At 38.2% G+C, this 23239-nt stretch overlaps 1 protein-coding gene across 5 annotated transcripts in view; it reads right to left on the bottom strand.

Annotated features, from left to right (window-relative positions):
• The window catches only part of KCNT2 (potassium sodium-activated channel subfamily T member 2), a 286784-nt gene that overhangs the window by 88394 nt on the left and 175151 nt on the right, over nucleotides 1-23239 (bottom strand). For 3 of the 5 annotated variants that reach the window (XM_084637876.1, XM_084637877.1, XM_084637879.1), the window contains exons 15-17: nucleotides 14616-14724; nucleotides 5401-5457; nucleotides 159-308 (exon numbers count right to left, since the gene is read on the bottom strand). In XM_084637876.1, coding sequence (XP_084494002.1) covers nucleotides 159-308; nucleotides 5401-5457; nucleotides 14616-14724 — 316 coding nt within the window. The remainder of the gene's footprint in view (nucleotides 1-158; nucleotides 309-5400; nucleotides 5458-14615; nucleotides 14725-23239) is intronic. The other 2 variants (XM_084637878.1, XM_084637880.1) reach the window with 1 other exon arrangement.

A 23239-nucleotide genomic window follows, 5' to 3' on the forward strand; every position in this document is an offset into this window, starting at 1 on the left:
ATAAATTTACAAGGGTCAGCAGCAATTTAAAACCAGAAGCAAAAGCAATACATTCGGTGGTAGTGACAATACAGAACAATGCAGTACAATATTTACTCTATGGATGCAACATACATGAAGATTCATCTTAACTTATAATCCTTTAATAATAAACATACTTTTTATGTGCATGGAAAGAAGCATATGTAAAGCTCTTTCCCTCATATTCAGCAAAAAACGTACTGTCCTCCAGATTAATGTGATACACTTCATTACCAGAGTATCTGCCGTACATTTTCTGCCACTGTTCTGGTGATTGTTGACCCTCCCTGAAACACACAGAAAATAAGAATAATTTTAAACTTTGATGTAAAAACATCTAATTAATCATAGCAGTATCTAATGGCAATAGTTTCTACAGATGTCTATTAGAAAGGTCCCATGAGCTAAACTGAAAGAAATATTTGCTTAGTAGCAGGGATGAGCAGATATTAATTTACATGAATTAAGAAACATTCTCTGTTCTAAAGTAATGGGTGTATTAAAAGTATTTCTACACTTTCTTGATAGCAAAGAGCAGAGACAACGTGAATTTCAAGTAATCCAGTCATAGTAAGTACATTAATTGCTATTGATATACATTTCTATTAATACAAAAGAGCTGGCATTTGATCCTCATTAAAGATTATTAAGAAATTTTCAAAAGAATTAGTGGTGTGAGGTCCAGGTAACAAGGTAACTCACCTCATATACTACTGACTTTTAGCAAATGTGTGTCAATCTGGCTGTGGGCAAATACCCCATTTGGAGTTTTGGTTTTACTGTGTTCAGTATTTTTAGCCTAATCCTAGATAGGGCTATTTAGTTACATGTTTATTCCTACCTTGTGCTTTATTCTGACTCCCCAGTTCAGAACAGGCCGCTTCTTTACCAATCTAAATCTCGCCTGACCTTTTACTTCACATCAACCAAGTAGCCTGCTTGTGCTCACATGAAGCCACAATGGACATGTGCTCAGCCATCCATCTATGCAATTGTAGGATTAGGTTCTATGGCTTCAAACTTGCTATGACATCAATGTGGACAGACCCTATGCCTATGTGGAACTCCACTGACTTAAGACCATATGAAGCTCCACTAATGGTTCCCATTGCATGGACCCTTTTGCAGGATCAGGGTCAAGGGGATCAGGATATAAGTAATTATTTATCTTGTGGAGCTGAGATCAAAATCCAACCTAAAGCACGTTGCTGGGGACTGAACAATTTCAGTTTACCAAAAAATATTTTTGCCTTTCTTTCTGAAATTTATACTTCCTCCCAACACCTAATGTACAAATGTTTTGTTTCTTTTCATGAAGAATTTTGTAATTAATATATATAATTTTGAACCATTTTGAAAAGCAAAACTATAAGATTGATATTTCATACAGATTTGTGAAGACAAAAATAGAGTAAATAAAAACTAAAAAAAAACTGTAAAAAGATATAACCATCTGCATATAACTCAATATTCCAATAAGCTTAGTGAGTCTATCAGCAATTTACCTACTTGATGCAGGGACTATGCATTTCTCTGTGAATGTCTATTTCACCTTGTTGCAGTGTTTAAAAACATATTAACCATTCCAATTTCTCAGATGAAATATTCATAACATTGTAGTTAAATGCATGTTGTGCAGGCATAGCAATCATAAAAATATTAAGTAATTATTAACCTGCCCAGCAGCACACACTGGATTTTTTTGGATTCTATATGTAAACTGTGAAATTTGGATACATTTTAAAAAGTTAAGGAACAGTATCTGGTTGGAGGTGTTCACATACATTATCTTCTGGTTACATAGTGGAACAAAATTCTTTAGCTTCTGTTGCAAAGTTGGTCCTCTAATCAACCTTTATCTCTGATGGACCTTGGTCTACTCTTCCTACTTCCATAGCTTTCTAAGTCCATGTCTACACTTACCGGTAAATCAGCACTGCTGAGATGGATGTAGCGGTGTTGATTTAGCAGATCTGGTGAAGACTCTCTAAGTCGATGGCAGAGTGCTCTCCCGTTGACACAGAATGGTGTAGACACTGCATTAAGTAGACCTAAGCTACGTCGACTTAAGTTACGTTATTCACGTAACTGAAGTAGGGTAACTTAGGTCGATTTTACCACTGTGGTGTAGACAAGACCTAATTGTTCCTCTAGCCTTCTTTGCCCATCAACCCCCTTTGACTTGACAGTCTCTTGCTCTTCACAATGTCCCTCTAAACTTCTTCAAATAGCCCTTCCAACATTCACGAGGCTCTTTCTAAATCTTCCTAACACCATGGCTTGTTTCCAGATGCAGTATCTCTGAAGCTAAAGAGGATTATTTATTGAGGTCACTGGACACAAGCAGAACCTGTAGCATACTCTATCCCGCCCTCCTCCCCCACCCCCCCACCACACAAATTAAATGCACCCTGTGCTGCCTAGCATCACTTCAGCATGTCTCCCTAGTCATGGTCTGAGTTATGGAAAAGAGTATTACACTACATCAGATCCCTGTCTGATATTCACCAAGCCCTCCCTGCTCTAAACTCTTCTTATGACCCTTGCATGCCCTTCTACTCTACCTTTCTCCCCACCTGGAATTTATTCTGGTCTCTACATGGAATTTCCACACTTTGCCTTCTGTTTGCAGTACAATGACTTTTATATTGCTCTACAGCATTGAAAACACCCTTGATAGTTTTAAAAAACGAAAGGCTGTGCATCCCTCTGTATATGAAATAACCAAGAAGATGAAGACAGTTAAAGTGCAAAGTACTATGTTAGGGATATTATAAATAATTATTCTATTATTCCAATTTTTTGGGGTATTGGGGAAGAAGCCCTACCATGCCATCACTTGTAGTGCAAAGCCTGCTTCTTTATTTTTCAGCACAATCAACAAGCATGCATTCAATAATCAGACTTACAAGATATAGTACAAAGTTTCATACATATAACAATTGTTTATCTTTCAAGGTTTAAAATGGACAGGTGAAGTAATGTAAATACAGTGTTATGGGCTTCTTTTTTTAAATGGAGGGAAATAGAATTTTTTATGGTTTATCAAATATTTTAAACTTTGAAACATTTTGGGAGAAGGAAGAGTGATAGGTGATTCAATGGGAGCCATTTGGAGACTACTGACACGTATTTTATTTTCATGATAAGAACAGGGTTGTCAGTATTTGCAGTAAAGCTGACTTGTTGGTCCCTTCTATCTCAAAATTAAGCTACCAGATGGTGGTCTAGGATGCAAGAGATTATGGGCACTACAACTGCTGATTTGATAATACCCCCTTTCTCCCACCAATGATGTTGTACAGGATGCAGGTAGCATGACCAGCTACTGTATATTAACCTCATCCAATGTTCTAACAGTTGGGGATTGGGAATTGAGGATCCTGGGCAAAAAACTGAGCACAGATAAATTGCTTGAGGCATCTTTTAACACTCAGTGATATCATATACTGAGCATGTAATGTGAAAACAACAAATATGAGGGTAATTAAGGCTTAACACATAGTTTGGGAGGTTGCAATTAGAAGTTTTGGATGTTAATCTGAAAATTGTAGCCTCTATGTATAAACTGACCTGTTCCAACTGGGAATATCATCCCAATCCACTTGGATCAAACTACATTCTCATAGGAGATGTCTATACTACAACTGTGAGCATGCCTCCCAGCCCAAGACTTGTGCTAACTTGAGCTAGCCATGTAGACGTTCCAGCAGAGGTGCTGGTTTGGGCGGTCAGGTGATCTTGGATTTGGGCAGCTAGTCCGTGCTGCCCTCTATGCTGCAGTATCCACACTACTATATTTGGTGTGTTAGCTTGAGTAGAGCTACCATAAGTCTGTGTACCAGGTTGGAAGGCTGTCTCTTAGGGTATGTCTTCACTAGCAGGGCTTTAATGTGGCTGCATAATCATGGCACCAGCTCTCTCCCAGCGCTATAAAAAACCCACCCCCACAAGGGGAGTAGCTACCAGCACTGGGAGCGCAGCTCCTGAGCGAGAAAGTTGCAGTGCTGTAAAGTGGCAGTGTAGACAAGGCCTTAGTGATGTGTTTTTGACCATGGTGCTTTTAAAAATATACCATTACTAGGACCCACATCCCCTGTACAAGAAACCAACTTAGGTAGACAGGAAGGAACAAGAGTCTTTCTGTCAAATGTTAAGATTATAGTACCATAGGCTACTGTTGTTTCTGCTCAGGTACAACCACCACAAGGCTTTGCCTGCTGTTCTTTGCATGATTGTGACCTTTCCACATTGATACAGTCAATTAAAACTTAATCTGATTCATGCTAAATGTTTCTATTACACAGGGGTGAATGTTAAATGTGTCTCCTACAGGTTCGGAGGGCAGCTCCCCCCCCCCCCCGCCTCAGTGGAAGGGGTGGGCCTGGGGGGATCAGCATCCCCCAGCCAGCCCACCCGCGCTGCCTGGGGCTCCAGCCGGCCCCAGAGTGGCCCACCAATGCGGGGGGGGGGGGTGGAAGGGGCAACAACGGAGGGGGCGGGGCACAAAAGGAGCAGCGACTTTAAAGCGCTTTAAAGTCAGCAGTACGGACCGGTACAGGCGGCCACTTTTTACTGGTACGCTGTACCAGCCCGTACCACCTTACTTTCACCTCTGCTATTACAGCTAATCAATGAATGTATGCGTTTAGGACAGGAAACAATAATCAGTTTTTATTTCCTGTCTTGCCTTATTTCAAATCTCTTTAGAAAATCCATGTCACTACCAATCTTTTTATTAATTTTTATTTCTGATCCAAAATATTTTTGGTCTTCTTTCCTGCCTTCATACTCTGTGGAGCACAATCTCAAAGACACATAATAATGCATTTATTAAAAGTTGCCGGGGAGGATACAAAATAAGCTTGCTTCAAAAAACTCACATAACATCTGCTATTTTAAATTATTTTCCTCACAGTGGTTATGCCACTAACTACAGCTGGAAAATTTTGGTCTCTCTCTTATTTTGGTGACCAATGACACTCAATATTATAAAACCAAATTCTGAATTGAAATGCATAGTTTCTGAAGATTGTGCCACCCTAACACTAATCTGTGCCAGTGATCCAGTTATTTAAAGGTGAAATGTTCCTTATTCCATTAGCAATCCCTTCCCCTACTGTATACATGATATCTATTCATAGTCAGGTGTTTTTGCATCATAAGTGAGGGGTTATATTCCCAGATGTAAGTTTTGAAAAATTAATGTAATGCTAAACTAGTATAAAACTAGTATAGAAAATAACATCCATTTTTATTGTACTGTTACTGATAGACAAAGTATCATGAGATAGTAGAATAAGAAAGCTAGAAACGTAATTCTAATATAAAAAATAGTGCCATATTTTTACTTTTTCCCCCTAAAATAAAATGTTTCACCTGGTTAAAGTCTGCTTGGTTCCAGTTAGATGTCTAAAAGCTTCCCAGGGTGCTGTTCTGCAAAGATCACATGAAGTTCATCAATTCAGAAATGCTATTCTCTTTCAACATGTTTGTTCTATAACACGTTCTAGTAGCAGACTGTATTTATTACTAGGTTAGAAATAGATAAAAATGGTCAGCTTTTTAAATCTGGTACAAAATAAGGCTTCTAGTTTAAAAAAAAAAAACCATGCTCAACTTTACTCATTTGAGTAGTCCCATTTAGTACAATGAAGGTTACTCACATCTCACATGCTTAAATCTAATATACTCATATAGAGGCCCAATGCAATTCACACTGACGTCAATGGAAAGACTCCCATTAACTTCAATGGTAGTTTGATCTGATTCCATATTGTTTAAAAAACTTTTTTAGAGAAATCAGAAATGAAGATGAGTTTCATTTACATATATGTATGTTTAAAACCTATATTATTTTTCTGTGGAAACATTATTACTAAGCTAGTGCAATACAACTTATTTTGATGCATGCAACTAGCTGCAACATGCTTATTTTGCTGCATGCAACTAGTTGTATTCATAACAGGTGTCAAACTATTTAATATTCATAGCAAATTTAATCCTTTTCTTTCTGTTCACATTCCAATTTTGGTATGTACAAGGGTTAAAGCTGTTCACCAGATAGTGTGATAGACAGTTGAGACTAAATTGTTTTAGTCTGTGGGTTGCTCATGAACTGTTTGGATTCAGCTGTTCCCTAGGCATTATCCCTGGCTGTGTAAGTGGTCACATGAGTCACCTGGAGTGAAATCCTAGCTCTGAAGTCAATGGGAGTTTTGATATGGAATTCAGTGAAGCCAAGATTTCACCCATGGTATTGTTTCTGCTCCCTGACCTAAATGAATAAGACTTTTTAACAAATGGAGAATGACCAATAGCAATTCAAAAATACTCTTGTCAATGCATTAATCTTTGTTTGCATGCAAAATGGTACTAAGAAAGAGCAGCCTTACATTGTGACAACAAAGGCAATAATTTGAATTTGTACATGGGCAAAATGAAAAGCAGAATGTAATTGGAAAGATGTTTAAAAATGATATTTCAGGATTTGACCAGCTCCTTTATTTATTGACTTTATTTATTGACTCCAAACACAAAATAAATTGCTGTTCATGCTCTTTGTTGATCTTACCTGCAGTACTTCTGCTAAGTCTTCCTTGTATTATGGCTATATTCTGCTTTTTTTCCTTTCCCCTCACCTCCAAGCATTATTGGGTTAACAAAGGGATGAAACTGACCACTTGGACTTTGTATTGGGGCTGTTTGCAGTGTCTGTTAGTGGGACATCAGAGGGAGGCTGTGCTTCAGCCCAGGTTAGGCAGGTGCAGAGTGCAGCAGTGGAGACAGAACTGAGGAAGGGTACATCTTCACATGGATCAAATGTAAAAGACATATAAGTTTCTTTTTTGGCTACTGCTGTAACACGTAGGTAGAGCCTCACTTCCTCATGCCCCTGCTTCCTTCCCAAGCTTCCCACCCCTCCATGTGCACATCTTTCACTTGAACAGTCTAATTATTGGGCTTTATGCAGGTGAAGTTAATTTCAGTAAATTTGTCTAGAATCTAAACTGAAGTTACCAAACTTGTATTATTTGTGACCTGTCAGACATAGGCCTTCTATCAGCCTAATACTGGATTTATTATTCAGGAAAACTTCCTATTGGTTTCAACTGGATGGGCTTCAAAAGTATGACTGCTGAAGCCTATTACATATTGCAGATCATTACATGATATAGCTCTCTATCCATGTCCATAATTCTGGGGATTTAAACTCCAATATAATAAAGTTTAGTTTTTGGGCTGTGGTAATAACACAGAATATTGAAACAGAAACCAGTTGCACAGGAAATTGCTCATTTGAATACCAACACTCAAACAAATCTTATCTTTTAAAATGGTTTGGAATGAAAGACAATTTGATAAAGAAAACAGTGCAAATTTTAGAAATCGTAGAAACTCAGCTACGAGAGTATCTGCCCCCCCCCCATTTTTTGTTATATCTATGATATTTGGCTTAGAGCAAAGCATTTTTTAAGTATTTTATGCAAAAAAATATAATTTCCACTGGTTCTTTGTTACTTACACTAATTTGTTTAAATAAAATTAAAAGTTCAACTGAATCACTTCTAGTCTATTTACAATTCAAGATACTGTAAGTATTAGCAGTCATTTTTACCATTATCAGATTTAACCAAGCATCCAAAAAGGCAAAATCCTAAGAGTCCACTGAATTCTATGTTAAGCAATTTCATAAAATTTGGCAGTCCAATAGTTACCTCTAGATGGAGCTAAAAAACTACAACCAATTCTTGTAAACAGAGGCTTCCTATTGTAGGGAAGACAATGAAGCACAGTTACTTTACTAATACTAAGGTGCAACACAATGAACATAAGTTTTTAGTAGGGCTGTCAATTAATCGCAGTTAACGCAAGTGATTAACTAAAAAAAAATCATGATTAAAAAAATTAATCGTGATTAATTGCAATATTAATCGCACTGTTAAACAGGAGAATACCAATTAAAATGTATTAATTTTGGATGTTTTTCTACATTTTCATATATATATCTTGTATTCTGTGTTATCACTGAAATCAAAGTGTATATTTTGATTACAAATACTTGCACTATAAAAACGATAAACAGAAGAAATAGTATTTTTCAATTCACCACATACAAGTACTGTAGTGCAATCTCTTTGTCCTGAAAGTGCAATTTACAAATGTAGATTTTTTTTGTTACGTAACTGCACTCAGAAACAAAACAATGTAAAACTTCAGAGCCTAAAAGTCCACTCAGTCCAACATGAAGCAGACACCAAGTGTGGAGGTTTCAGTCAGAATGGCTACTCCTTTACTTTCTTCCTGTCCCACAGTCTGGCTTTTGTTCCTCTCTATTCAAATTAGATGGCTTCCTCTTTCATGCTGTCTGTGTGCCAGCAGAGGTGTCATGGAAAGCACAAGAGAGAGAGGTTCCCTGCTCTCAGTTCTGGTGGATGGTCCCACCCCAACCCAGAGCATCTGGATGTAGTCATTACTGGAAAAGTCCTTCCTTCTGAACTCCCATAGACTTGGGCTGCAGCATGCTCAGTTGCTCTCTGAGGATGGTGCATGCACAGATGAGTCACAGGTGGAAGCAATGAGGGAATGAGGCATACTCAGTTGCCCTGTGACAATGGGAATGACACATGCACAGCTTGGTCACCATGAGGGACTGAGAGTGACTGGAACATGCTGAGGTGAAGACAGAATTTTCTGAGATTTTAGTTGTTAAACTCTAAGTCTCTACTAAAGATAATGTGCATACTCTCTTTTGAAGCTTATAACTTGGCCAAATTTGGGTGGAGTTTCACAGGGATGGTAAAAGGCATGTCTCTGACACAAAGGCTTTGCCCCAGCCAAATGTTAAGTCCCTGCTCACATGGGGGTAGGTTTGTTTTTTTTTGGTTGCTCAAGATAATGTAACATGGGTGTGTATATATATATATATATATATATATATATATATATATATATATATATATATATATATATATATATATAAAATCTTTTTCCCCCCTAGCATGAGTCTTGGAAATAGCTGTACTATTTTGGCTGAAGTTAAAAAATCAACATGAAACAGATACCAAGTATGGAAGTTTCAGTCAGAATGGCTAAAATTTGGCAAAATTATAAAGAATTGAAAACAGGGTCTTATGGTGGGAAGTATGGGCCAACCTTACCAGCCCCACCTATATTTATAGGCTTGCAATAGTGAGACTATAGTTCAGGTTTTCAGAACTTTCTGTTTTACAGGGTCTATACCTCAGTGTCTCATATTTTCAGAACTTTTCTTTCAATAAACATGCCATGGAGAATTTAAACCAAATTCAGACACTCATTAACTTGTGTGTGGAATGGTCTCCAATATGGATTTTGTGGTGTTGGTATTTTTAGTAAATTTGGTCCAACTGGAACATTGGGAGGGATTGTTATTTTGTGGGGAGCGGGTTGTGTCTCCCCCCCCCCCCCTTTTGACATTTGCTGCCACCTGAACAGTAACATTGTGACATCGGAGATAATCAGCCACTCATCACTCACTCCCTCCTGTTTGTTCACATTCTTGTGTGGTGGTGGTGGGGGGGGGGGTCACTGTTGTCCTGGCAATGGCTGCCTGTGACAACTGATTTCCCTCAGACCACCGTGATGTCATTACAGAAAAGAGTGCAGCTCCTCCTGGGAATGAGAGCAGATCGGTTTTGGATAAATTCCTGCTTTGCTCTAGTGGGTTTCTATTGGATAAATTACACAGATTCTTTTTCAAAAAGGGTTACATGAAAATAAGATACAAGGAGCTGCAGTGTTGTCCTCTCTGTTGTTTATCTGCATCTTACAAAGTGGGGGCTATCGCTTTTGAAATATTTACCTTTTAAAAAAGGTGGGAAATTTATAACTGAGTCCCAGCTCAGTTCTCTGTTACACAGTTAGGAAAATGTCATTTAGAAACTGTAGTAAAACTTTTTGTTTAAATAGTTTATTTTCTTTATTTTCAATGTATGGGTGCATATGGCACTAACAGTAGCAATAAGATGCATATGTTTTACTCAATGTACAAGTGCTTTATTTATACAGCACATATATAAAAAGTTTCTTTCTATTAAAAAAAAAACCCAGAAGGAAACTCACAAACAGACTACTTCATTTAACATTAGTTAACATTGCTCCCCTCAGTAAACTAAACCATAACATACAAAGTTAAGGATTAAAAGGTTGCAAAGTAAAGCATGATCAAAGTTAGGAAATGCAAGAGTGAACCTTGCCTGTGCAACCTTACATCAATCCCCTGGTGCATAAGAACTACAATACAGTTTTTAATAACATGTTCCCAATTTTTTATTTTTGTTTTTTGTATACAGAAAGCTTACCTCATTCAGTGCGCAAGACCAATCTATTCTGGGGATGAATCAATGTTGTGTAGTGAATGGGCCTGTTTTCTATAGGACCCCTGCCTCATTTTGTTGCAGAAGTTGGAAGACTTGTAGCAAATGAGGCAGGAGATGCAGGAAGGGAAAGGAGAGTCTCATAGTTAAGTCATCTGAAAGCTGCCTTGGAGACTTGGCTTCTAATCCTGTATGAGTTCCTGTGAGATGCTGGGTAATTCATTTACACCAAATTTTTCACAGATAATCAATGCTATGTATAGTTAAAGGCTAAATTATAGTTGCATGATCAAAGTTCCTTCTGGCATTTCTTCATTTAAGAGTGCTTGACTTTGCAACCCTTTAATCCTTTCTAATCCTTAACTTTGTATTTCCTATTTTTTATGTTTTAGTTAATTGATAAGAGCAACTTTTAATTTTAAATAAAGATTATTTTGTTTGTGAATAACAAATCTAATTCAAATCTAATTTTATTACATTTAGGCGAGATTCTCAGATGGCATAAATCAGCATATCTTCACTTACTCTATTTTTCTAAACCAATTAACACCAGCTGGTCATCTGGTCCATAATTCTTTTTCTGTTTCATTTAAAACAAGCACATGTTGACACAGGATGGTATCCTTATTAAACACATTTCATGTGGCTTTATACTCAGGAGATAGTGGGCAAGTCATTTTGTTTAACTAAGACATTATTCCAAAAATTGCAACAGTATTATAGAATATGAAATATGTACAAGGCTTACAGTTATAGCTGCTAATACAGGATAGCCTGTCTCTTGAAGACACTGTTTTATTTATTTGTTTTACATGAGATTTAGTTCTTGTTTTCTGTGGAATTAATGTGACCAAATGTGGTATGAAAAAAAGGTAAGATCTTGTACATTTCCCTTTCATTTTCTTCCTTTTGTTTTAATTGCCACAGAACTCTCTTTTTCTGTCCTTCCCAAAATACTGGGGAACTGACATCTAGGTAAATGCATACACTGTAAAAGTTGGGCTATGAATAATTAGAGTTCAAACTGATTGCCACGTTTGGGGTTGGGAAATTTTTTTTCCCCAGGTCAGATTAGCATGGGACCTGAAGGTGATTTTGCCTTCTATAGCATGGAGAGTGGATCTCCTGCTATGATCATGTGGTCATATCTCAGAGAATCAATTACAGCCATTGCTTGGGCATTGGTGGATCTCAGCCTCTCCTGTTCTCTGTCTAGGGCACACAACAATCTAGTCTCCTGAGGATTGAAATGCTTTAGTCTCATCCAAATTATTGGGTGCAATATAGAAGTAACTGGGTAAAGTCAGATTATATGATCTAATGATCCTTTTTGGCTTTAAACTCTGAACTCTATAAAGAACCAAATTAGCCAAGCCCGGTTGGCAGAACAGGTACTAGGAGACTAGCACTTTGTCTAGGTTTAATTCTGTTATTTTTTAAATCCCTTTTTCCATCTGAAGGAGAATAATAAACTGAACTTCTTTTACCCTATTTAGACTGGAGCATTTGTTTTTTTGTTAGAAAGCCAACCCACCCACTTGGTTTCCATAGCAGCTGCATGTCAAAAAGACAACTCATAATGTAAATACTTCTTGGAATGCCATCTCTAAATTCATACCATGGTTAGACCCAAACCAAGAAGGTTGTGGTAACATATAAACCAGGATTAGATTTAGGGTAGAATTCAAATTTAAGGCCTAATTGGGGCTAGGTTTTTTGATTCAGAGGTTCTAAACATCATGGATTCAGAACTAACATATCAGGAGTTCAATTAAAACAAGCTCAGTGTTGTCCGATCAGCCTACTAGCATGGTGGAAGCACTATGAAATCAGCATTTTCTACTAGAACGTGGACACATTTGAATAAGAATGAGAAAGTAGGATCTCATTTTCTAACAGATCCAAAGCCCATTCAGTGAAAAGACTCCCATTGACTTCAGCAGAGTTTGGATCAATTATTAACATTTAACTTTTCTTGTCCTTTACATTTTAAAAAGCAATTTGCAAAATTTCACGGAAGTAATAGTGTATCATAGCGCTCATGTGAAATTTTTCTTTGGAACAGTTTTGTCAAAATTGAAATGTTCCTCAGGAATGTGTCTATTTTGATGAAATTTGTTTGATGGAAAAGAGGTGAAGTGAATTGTTTTGACTTTCTCATTTCAATAAGGTAAAAACATTTCATTTTGACTTTTTTATAAAATCTTTCCACAGCTAGTTTCTCGTGAGTTTCTGCATGTTTTCTATATTGAGGATACAAAACTTAACTAGCAATTACTAATGTGAGTAGAAATTTCCTTCTTCCCAGTAATCAGCACTGACAATTTTCAAAGTGAGGAACCAGACCATAAATCAGTTACTTTAACATCCCTTCTTTCACCAGTTAATTCAGGGAGCTAGCCAAAAATAGTAGAAATTCTCACATTCTGTCATATTAACTTTATATCATGGTATAGAAGAAAAATCAATATAGAAAACATTACTTTGTATAAATGGAGAACCTGCATGAGTTGGAAATATAATGCTAAAGGCCCTGAAGTGCCACGGGGGGGGGGGGAATCTTTCATGTGTTAATTGGCTGGTGAAGAACCTGCTGTGCCATCTGTTAAAAATGCTGCTACTTTTTCATGTACATATGACATTGAAGTGTTTTGGGTTTTTTTAGCCTCTGAATTGCTAATGAAGCAAATATATTCTTCACGGTTCTTGGGAGGCATACAAACTATTCCATTGTGTTCTTATTAGCAGATTCTAGCATAGTAGACTCAACTAAAATCTTTACACTTGCTGTTCTCGGAAGTTAAAGTTCTTGCAGTAAATGTGGTATTCCCCAACCTCAGCATAGGGGAATACTCCAAATGCCTTACTCAAGGTTAAATGCCACTGCATGGTAAATGTCAAGATTTTAGGAGTGTCCATGGCAGCTTCATGAAATATATATTTATTGTAAAATCCTAATTCCTTGTAATACAAGCATGCACCTGTATAGCCATATTCTGGGATTTACTCTCAAAATTGCCTCTCTGTTGGTACTGTTTTCTCAAGAATTCCTTAGTATTTTAAAAATTAACTATGAAAAGAAATCGCACTGGGTGTTCTGTCCTTACTATGATATCCAAGTCCACTGGCATTTTCAAAGAGCCCAAAGAAGTTCGTGCTGACTCTTACTGGAAATTCAGTGCCTACATCTTTTCAGCTGTTCTGAAAATTCCAACCACAACCTATAGCATTAATGGGTGCTACCTTCATTTAAACAGTTAGGGCAGATCCTCAGCTGGTTTAAACAGAGGTAGCTCTGTTGAAGTCAATAAAACTAAAATGATTGTACCAGCTAATGCTCTGGTCCTCAGAGCTAGACAGTGTGAAAGCATAATGGTATTTCTCACTTGGTCCTCTGCATTCGAACAGAGCGCAATGGAAGTCCTTGGACTTGGAATCCAGAGACTGCACAGATCCAGTACCAGAACTGGCTCTCACCTGTGCAAAGTGGAAGCAGTAGTGCTGTGGTCCCGTTCCTTGCAGTAGCCAGCAGGGAGGCAGAAGGGAGCAGATGCTGTCCAGAATGGGAACAATTTTCCTCATTCTCCAGAATTTTGAGAGGCATTTTGCTGCCTTGAGTCACTGGCTGTAATTTTCAAAAGTAGCCATTGATTTGGGGTGCCTTCATTTATTGGGCCCACTTTTTAGAACGGATTTGATCTGATTTTTTTAGAAGAGCGCCCAGCAGATTCACATTGACCACAGTTTGAGTCATGGGTGTCTTTCACCTCTAAAAATCAGGTACTTGGTGAATAAAGTTGAGCTCAAAGGCCACTTTGGAAAAATCTAGGCCACAAAGCCTCTCATAGCTCTCACTGGGCTTCTGTGATTCACTGATGCAATGTAATCCTGCACTATTTCTAATGTGGGGTTGTGGCTATGTTCCCCAGCCACCCCTTAACTTATAACTCTGTTTCCTTCTGAAAAAATATAAGCACTGGGGACTAAATCCTGCAGGATTTATTGTCAAGAAAAGTACAATTGCACTCAATAAGCAGGATTTCAATGTATGTGTATCAAAACTACAGCTATACTGTGGGGGAAATGTTCACTATTTCCCCACATCTGTAATGTAATATAAATAGAGCCATTGAATTCAGTGAGGTTGAACAGTGGTGTCTTGGGATAGACTCTTCCCTTGTGTTCCAAAGTACCTCTGATATCAGTCTCAGTTTTTTTAAAGGGTTGTGTACTTACTGTCCTCTAGAGGTATGAACCAGCAGGGTGATTAGCGTAGAAGTAGCTGGGCAGATACAGTTTAAAGCTAGCATAGCATATTTGAACTCCTCTTCACATACAACGTGATCTGTATAAAAGAAGACATAATGCAGGATCAGTGCTTTATAAATAGAAAGACTTTATTTGGGGCTGGACTGTCATTTTACAATATGCCCCAAACAAGGGGCAAAATTGAGTTGCTGTGCTCCAGGAATAGCCTGAGAAGCAGACTGACACAGAGAGACACCCCCCATCCTATGGCTCTAGGGAGAAAGTAAACTTTGTCAGGCATAGCCCTTGTGCAGCACACGTCATGTACTTGGGGACAGCTAACCTGTCCTGCCACTTGTCTTGCTGAGGCTAAACTTTATTTTTAGTGTACTAGATCAAATAGAGCAAATGGAAGTATGTCTCCTTGAGCTGGGAATCACACCCCCAGCTTGAAGTGTAGACATGCCATAGTGGGCTGCTGTAGCTAACCTGCCTGGCAACATGTGTGAAATATTACCTCAAAACCGGTAGATGACATCTGGGTTAGAGGTAGATGTTTTCTACCAAACTTGTAGTGAATTGGACAAGGGTTTCCCAAGTTACAACAAACTAAAACCAGAGCTCAAAAATTCATACCGCATTTGACACTCTGGAGTGAAGAAAGAAAAGAAGCGAGGAGGGGATTACAAGTAATTTACTGGATTGACCTATATTCCAAGACTGCAAACGCACATGCACGTACTTAATGTTAAATATGTGAGTTTTCCCATTTATTTTAGTTTAGATGACAGGTGCTTAAAGTTAGGATTTGTGGTTGAGTGCTTTCCAGAACTGGAGGTGCTGTGAAGAGAAAAGAATAAGGAGAGCACTCTTAGATGTCACTTTAACATTTCTACTTTAACACTGAGGGTCTAAGAAAGGATAAGTACTGTAGGCTATTGTGACTTAATTAAGCTCTTTGTAGACTTAGAAGTTTGAAGAGTTTTTGAAAGATAAATACACAAGTGAGGTTTTCAAAGCTCTCTCCAATATAGCACACTATGGTAAAAGAAAAAAATCTGAGTTATTGTCCTCCTTCTTGGTCAGGAGCCATTGAAGTGCTATATCTGAAAACCTTGGAAGTGAAGAGAGAGAAGAATATGTTTTCACATATGAACTGCATGTTAGTTGTGGAATAGTTCTGCTGTTTTCCTTGCGGTATATCTCAGACACAACATCACAAGTTACAAAATTATTTCCTGATAGAAAGCTGAAACCAAAATATCTCTAGTACATATAAGATACTGTAAAATGGTGAAAACTCTCAACTCAGTTACTTAGACACTGTCAACTTGACTCTTCTGAAACTGATAAATTTAAAATTATTACTGTTTCTGGTAGCATAGCTTTTAAATAATGTGTCCTGATTTTAAAAACTTTAAAAATGAGTAATTTTCCATTCCCCTTTTGACATATATAAGCAAAGGAGACATTGATTAACAAAGGGCAGATTCTGCAGACATTTGGGCACATGGTTGCCTTTATGCATGTGAATAATCCATTGAGCTCAATGAGAGGACTCATATGTGGAAAGGTAAGCATGTGCCTATGTTTTTGCAGAAATCAGCATGACTGACTATGCAAGGAAAGAGTGAAACTGACAATACACAAAGTGCTGTCAAATGTAGGAAGAAACTGAAAGAAATTAAAATATTTTTCCCAATAACTTCTTCCAGTCATAGAAATCCTATGTGCTACTTGTAGAGTATAGTAGATATAAAGCTTTCAGAAAGAAATGAGATTTTGTTTTTTCAAGTTGATCCTGTGCTTTTAATGAACCTGAAAAAACTCTACCATTTGGATTCGAAACTAAAGATTTTGCTAAGAGCATGCAGGGCAAGACATGGTCTACAGTTCAGATAGGATATACTGAAGTCCATAAAAATGATTCAGTAACATGACAGAGGGTTATGGAAAGGAATATTGACTTCCTGACACTGAGCAAGTGAATATTAGCTCCTGCATTTTCAGACTTGTATAGGACTTCCACAACTTGTATAGGACTTACACAACTTCCACTGACCTAAATGCTTTGCCAAGCTTCCTATTTATGAAGATGCTATTCCACTGCATCAAACATTTTTTAAAATAAAAAAAACAAGAAAAAAAAACTATAGAAATACAATGTCAAATAATTTCAGACTCTGTGCTTTGAAGCGTGCATGGGGGCAAATGAGCATTGTGATCTGATGTATAAAAGGAAATGAGGATTAGTGGAATACAAATATGAAGTAAATAGTATTCAATCTCAAAGTAGTGCTATATTCTTTAGCATATGTTATGGGGTGGATAAAAAGAGAGAGCTGTCAGTTTTTTGATAGTGTTGTTTGAGAAAATTGAACAAAACAGACCGTTGTGAAATAATATCTTCAATCATTCTTGTTCTGAAGTTTTATGTAGGGAATATTCTCCTGTGGTTAAAGTAGGGGATGGGGAGTCATGACTCTCTAGAATATTCACAGCTCTGCCACTGACTAACAGTGACCTTGGATAAGCCACTTAAGCTTTCTGTGCCTCTATGCATTGGTAAAATAGGGATGATAATCACCTACCTATTTCATAAGAGTGTTTTTGAAGTTTCACAAATTCTTATTTATAAAGTAATTTGATAACATCAGATGAAAGATTATACAGAAGCATAATTAGCACCATTGTTCTCATTGTTCATAATTTCTCATTGCCAAACTATATAATAAAACCTCACTACTCCATTCCTCATCAACTTGATAAAAGAAACTAAAATGTTATGTAAAAACATGCACTTGCACAGAGCAACACTAAACTTTGGACTCCTGAATCTAGATTCTGAATCTAATATAATCAGACATAAAGCAAAGCCTGAGTCTAAAACAATCCCACATGTAGTTCAGTGGAAATGCTCAGGATTTACACCAGTAGTATGTGTTTTAAAGAGTCTAATGTGGACCTTTTTGCCATTTGCAGTTCATTTATGGAAATGATGCATAGCATGGTGGGGCAGGGTGGACTAGGTCTGGAGGCCTCACTGCCTTGCCTCACCCTGCCCTAGAACAGAGCAAGGAGAAGTCCTCCAGGCAGCCTAGAGTGGCTACAGAGGCGCAGCCAATCAGAGGGGCTGCTGGAGCAACCACTAAAGGGCCAGATAAAAGGCAAGGAGCAGAGCCTTCGGTTGCTGTGTGGAGCTTGATGAGGGAGGACTGGGTGCCTGGCTGGCTAGATGAGCAGCAGAACCATTGAAAGGTCAGTGCGGGCAGGCAGAGCATGGGGGACTGACCACAGAACATGGCCAGACCAGATGAGGGTACCGAGAGGGGCCCTGCTGGTGTGGTTGCAGATTGAGCCCGGGAGGGCTGCTAAAGAGGATGCCAGCTGAGGGTACCGAGATTGGCCCCAGATGGGTGGTTGAAAAAGGGAGTGCCTCTGGGAACAAACCTAAGAGCTACGGCCCCATAGCAGGGCCGTGATAAGAACCCAGAAAGGTTGGACAGTGCATGCAGCTCTGCCGGAGGGCTGAGTTGTTGAAGACCCACCGAGAGAACCATTGGCTGGGAGGTGCTCGAGAGAGGTGGGTGCCACCATGATGTAAGATCAAAACAACAAAAGCAGGCTCACACCCAGCCAACAGAAAGGGGCAGCCCGCAAGAGGTGTAAGCTCCCCCTGGAAAATGCAGGCATATCTGCCAGAGAAAGGGGGCACTTGTGAGAGGTGGGTACCCACCTCATTATAAAGATGGTTACACTAAACTACTTTCACCTGTTGTGGAGAAATGTGGGAGGAGTTGTGGGAAGATTTAAAGTTTGTATGAAAAATCTGCTGTCTTTAGTAGGAATGGCAGCATTATTTAGACTACCTTCCTTGTGCTCCTCCCTGTCCTCTCTCAGTTGAATTGGTGCTTCTTACATTCCTCTCTTCAGCTCCCCCTTTTTTGTGCTAAACAATCTGTTTTATATCATCAAAATAACTCTGTTGAATTATGCAAATGCTATTTTCTGTAGCTGTTTGGAACATGAGGATATGGACTATAATTTCAAGCTTGTCTTGGTATTGCACACCGATAGGGGAAAACTGGGTTTAATAATCCATTCACTTTATTAGAGGGACAGACTATTTTTCTCTATGCTTCTGGGCTAGATTATACCTGGCTCATGATGTGACTGTGCTGTGGAGGGGAAGGAAGGAAGGACTCTCCTCCTTTGTGAGGCCTGTGCTAAGGGGTTAGGCAGAATTGCAGGCTCTGTACTCTGGGAAGCACAGGTACTGCAGCCTCCCAGAGTGGGCAGGGAGAAGGAAAGGCCCTGGCACTCCTCACCCTCAGGCAGTGGAGCTGCCTGGCCATGTGAGTTAGGGAGGAATAGCCTGGATGAGGAGCTGAGCCCAACTCTGAACTTTCATCCCACAGGAAATCCTGATAGTTCAACTATTGTTTTCATCCTGAATTGTGATGGCAGATAGACATATATGAAGAATTCATTGAATGAAACATTCAAAAAAGTTTTAAAAATTGAAACCTCTCATTTTGAGCCATTTCAACATAAAACTGCATTTCCCTATGGCAACACCTGGCTTCCTGGAAGTTGTAGTTCACATTCCTGATGCTTCCATTTTTCTCTATGGGCCAGGATCCCTAGCTGAACTACTACTGCCATGATGCATCGACAGGTATGCCCCTGACACTTGGTCAGAGTAAAGACTGCATTGTTATGGGGGATGTAGTCCAGCTAAGCAGCCTGGCCCATAGGGAATGGGCATCAAGCATCCAGACTGTAATTCCCATGAGGCAATGTGTCACCACAGAAAAATACAGTTTAATGTTGAACTCACTCAAAACAAAACATTTTATGTTGGTCCAACAAACTAAAATATTTCCATTCAGTCAAACCAACCTGAAATGAAATCTCTTCTTTTGGCTTTCCTGGCAGAAAATGTAAACATTTTGACAAAAAAAGAATTTTCCATTCTGCAAAATAATTTGATGTTTCAGAATTTTTCATTCCACATCAGACCAAAAATGAGACCATCTGAATCTTTTTTTGAGAGACCCACTCCAGTGGTTAGGGCACTCACTTGCAAAATGGGAGATCCAGCTGTGTTTTGCCTGATTCTGAGCAGGGACTTGAGCCTGGTCCCCCAACATCCCAGGGTGAGTGCCAGGCTACGTAGTCTGTCGCCCAATATTTAATTATTTATACAAGCCGGAAGAGCTCCAAAAGGTGAGTCTGAGAAAGGGCTCCCACATCCCAGGTAAGTTCCCCACCACTAGCTTATTGGCTATTTTGGGCTCTCTCTCTAACTTTGATCATAAATTTTATCCTGGACTAGATAAAACTTTTTGACAAATGACCATTTCCCAAATTGGACAAAAATGTCCCGACAAACTCTGGTGACAACCTGTTGCTGTGAGTTATACCAACTCTAATGTTCTTGAAAGAGAACATGCACTCAAAACACGACTATGGGGTTCTAGTGTCAGGTGTAGGGGAATAATGTCCTAGATCTAGCACCACTTCTGAGGAAACTTTTTTGTAAGTTTTGTAAGTGAACGTGACCCATATTGGACCTGCAGTGAAAAAGTGAAAAATTGCCTATCTGCTACAGAGCTTCTGCTGCTCATTTTTATCTTATATTTGATAGATTAATCATCACATGCACTATCAATCACTATCATCACATGCATTATCAATTTCAGTGAGCTTGGACTATATTCCTTCCCAATAAGCCACTGCAGCTTTAACGTAAGACTTGGCCAATCCAAGGTAATTCAACATGGCATTTTGTATAGAGAGTGATAAAATGCTTCATTAGGCTGTATCTAAGATAACTGGAATGGTGATGACACATTTCTGAATAGGTAAAGGAGATTCATGTACTACTAAAAAGTGGATGCAAGATAAACACAAAAGCAGAAATGTTCAATTTACTGCACCCCTGAGCCACAGACATTGATGCTTTTCTGTCATGGATACATCTCACTTTCTTTTCAGATTTGAACTTAAATGAAGGATCAGTTGGGTGCATTAAAGGTAGTGGCCTGATATATCACAGTCTATGTCTGAGAGAGAAAAATAAATGGATTTTCTAGTTTATTATTGCTGTAGGAGGGGAAGAGGTTCACTTGGGAAATTAACAAACAGTATTTCAGGAAAGGATACAAAAAGGGTCAAGAGCAATGAAATAGAAAACCTTTCAGTAGCTGCATCTACATATTTTGCCTGCCCATGGATGTTAATAACTCTAATGTTACACGTGTAGCTGTTAGATTCATTGTAAGTATTGGGCTCTGATCCTACAAATTCATATGCCTGGGCAGACCCTTATACTGGACAGGTCTTCTTTGAAGTGTCAGAGCCAAAATATGGAGAAGTATTCTACTTCTTTTACCATCAATAATTAATCATCTAAGCAATAATGGAGAGTGAGTTTTCAGTATTTTTGGAGTTAGCAAAGCAGTTGAAGCAATAACTAATCCTCGGTTTGAAGTATTTTATATAGTACTTTGTTTTCTTTTCTAAAGGTCAGAAACTGATTTACGTAACTTATGTATTCTGTGCTCATACGTAAAATTGTTACTGAAGATTTCTGGCACAGCAAAAATGCATAATATTGGTTCAGGAAACTTCCAAAAGAAAGGAGTCATCGTTTAAAGGAAGAAATATGGTACAATACCAGGCCAGATCAAATTTGAAAGAAGGTTTTTGCAATGAGGTAATATTGGAACTGTTCTGTATCAAGGTTAGAAAAGTGTGTAGGAAAAAAAGTTGAATATATTCAGATGGATATTTTTTTCTGAGGAAGTTCTCTAGAACTGCCTATGGCTCTCCCCACATCTCTCAGAGCTAAGCAGGGTTGGTCTGGGTTAGAGGCCACTAAGGTATATGGAGTTGTCATTGGAATGAGACATAAGGCCAAGGTCTGACCGTTTGTTCTAAATAATGATCCCATGGTGGTGGGTGGTGATGTCAGGCTGGTGACCTGGCCACATTCAAAGTAATATAATAATTATGTTGTGATTACACTATTGAGCTTAAATTCTCCTTGTAAAATGACACTGTATTTTGTATTTCTAAACTTTTGTGCAATGTGGCTATGTGGAATTAGAGTTGCTGTGTTTCACACAAGAGATGAGCATGTGTTGTCAATGGATAAAGTGATCCCTGTGCATAATTCATAAATGTTCCTGAGATAAAAGGCACTGCATAAATTTAAAATCATATAGCATTGCTTTCTGTATGGTAAATATTAGAGATAGGCTTAAGTGGTTCAGAAACAATTGTCTCCTTCTGCCCCATGTAGGGCCTACAAAAAATAACTTATTGCATGTCAGTCTGAATTCAGACACTGGCAGAACAACAGGCAGTTGGGTTCTGAGATAATTGTATGGTCCAAATGATCAGTTTGGGGTTTAGCCTAAATAGGAGTTGTGGAGTCTCTGAAGTGTATCTGTTCAGAAAGCTCACCCTTTTGGGTCATGAGTCATAAGTTGCTATGTACACAGCTCATATAGAAAAATAGAAGTACCCTAGAGGAAATACCATCAGAAACAAGGTACACAATTGAAGTCACAATTAAAAAAAAAGAATAGATGATAATCCCATTATTTTCTTGTCATCGTGAGTAATCCTTATTACCCGTGTTATAGTCTCATAGTTATAGCTTAATCTTACATTTTTATAGTCTTGGAGTGTTGTTTATGACTTTCCCTTCTTTCCAGTATAGAGCAAAATTCAGGACCATTTTTTTTAAACAGAACTTTAACTAGTGCCCTTAAATTGTTTTTATTGTTTTTTTTTCTGCATCTAGAGTTCTGTATTTGATGCAATTTGCTTTTTCATCAGATTTCTAGAATGATGAAATCGAATAATTTTCTCCAATAGCGCTTTTGTGCATTTTTCATAAAACAGTAGTCTTTTCAGATCTCAAAATACTAATATTTTCTTAAAGGAAATTGAACTTTCATGTCACCAGGAGAGGGAAGGGGGAGCTTTATCTTTGCTTTAGAAAAATGAAATATTTACACACAAAGTTTTGCAACATAGGCAAATGTTTTTCCTGCACCATAAGGGAACTGTCAACATGATAAAGGTGTCTATATATATAGCTAGAGAAGCAGTTTACAATGCGCATATATATTTATATATTCCTCTGTTTGTTCTATATATATATATATACACACACACACACACACACACTCTTAAGGAAACTGGTATTTCCTTAAAGCAATTAAATGGGACAAAATTCACATGAAGTTGGGTAAGATGCATTCATCAGAGTGAAAGTTGTGAAGACTATAGGAAGTACATATATGAATTGGAAAAAATAGCATTTTTCTGTCTGTCACTCGGAACAAGAGCAGTACCCTAGTTTTCTCATGGTGTTTTTATTAATGCTTCAGGTTAATAGTAGGACACTATAGGCAGCATATTAATATGCACCTGGATGCATTTTACGTTTAATGTGGGTCCAAGATATTGTTCTAAATAGGTCACTTACAGTCCTTTCCTTGTCTTCATGCCATTACATCCTTTTGAATAGATATCACTTATTTTATCAACGATCTAACTGAGAAACATGAAGCATCTCCCTGCCATTGTCAGTC

Source organism: Lepidochelys olivacea (genome assembly GCF_965140295.1).
Source record: "Lepidochelys olivacea isolate rLepOli2 genome assembly, chromosome: 8".
NCBI classification, from domain to species: Eukaryota; Metazoa; Chordata; order Testudines; family Cheloniidae; genus Lepidochelys; species Lepidochelys olivacea.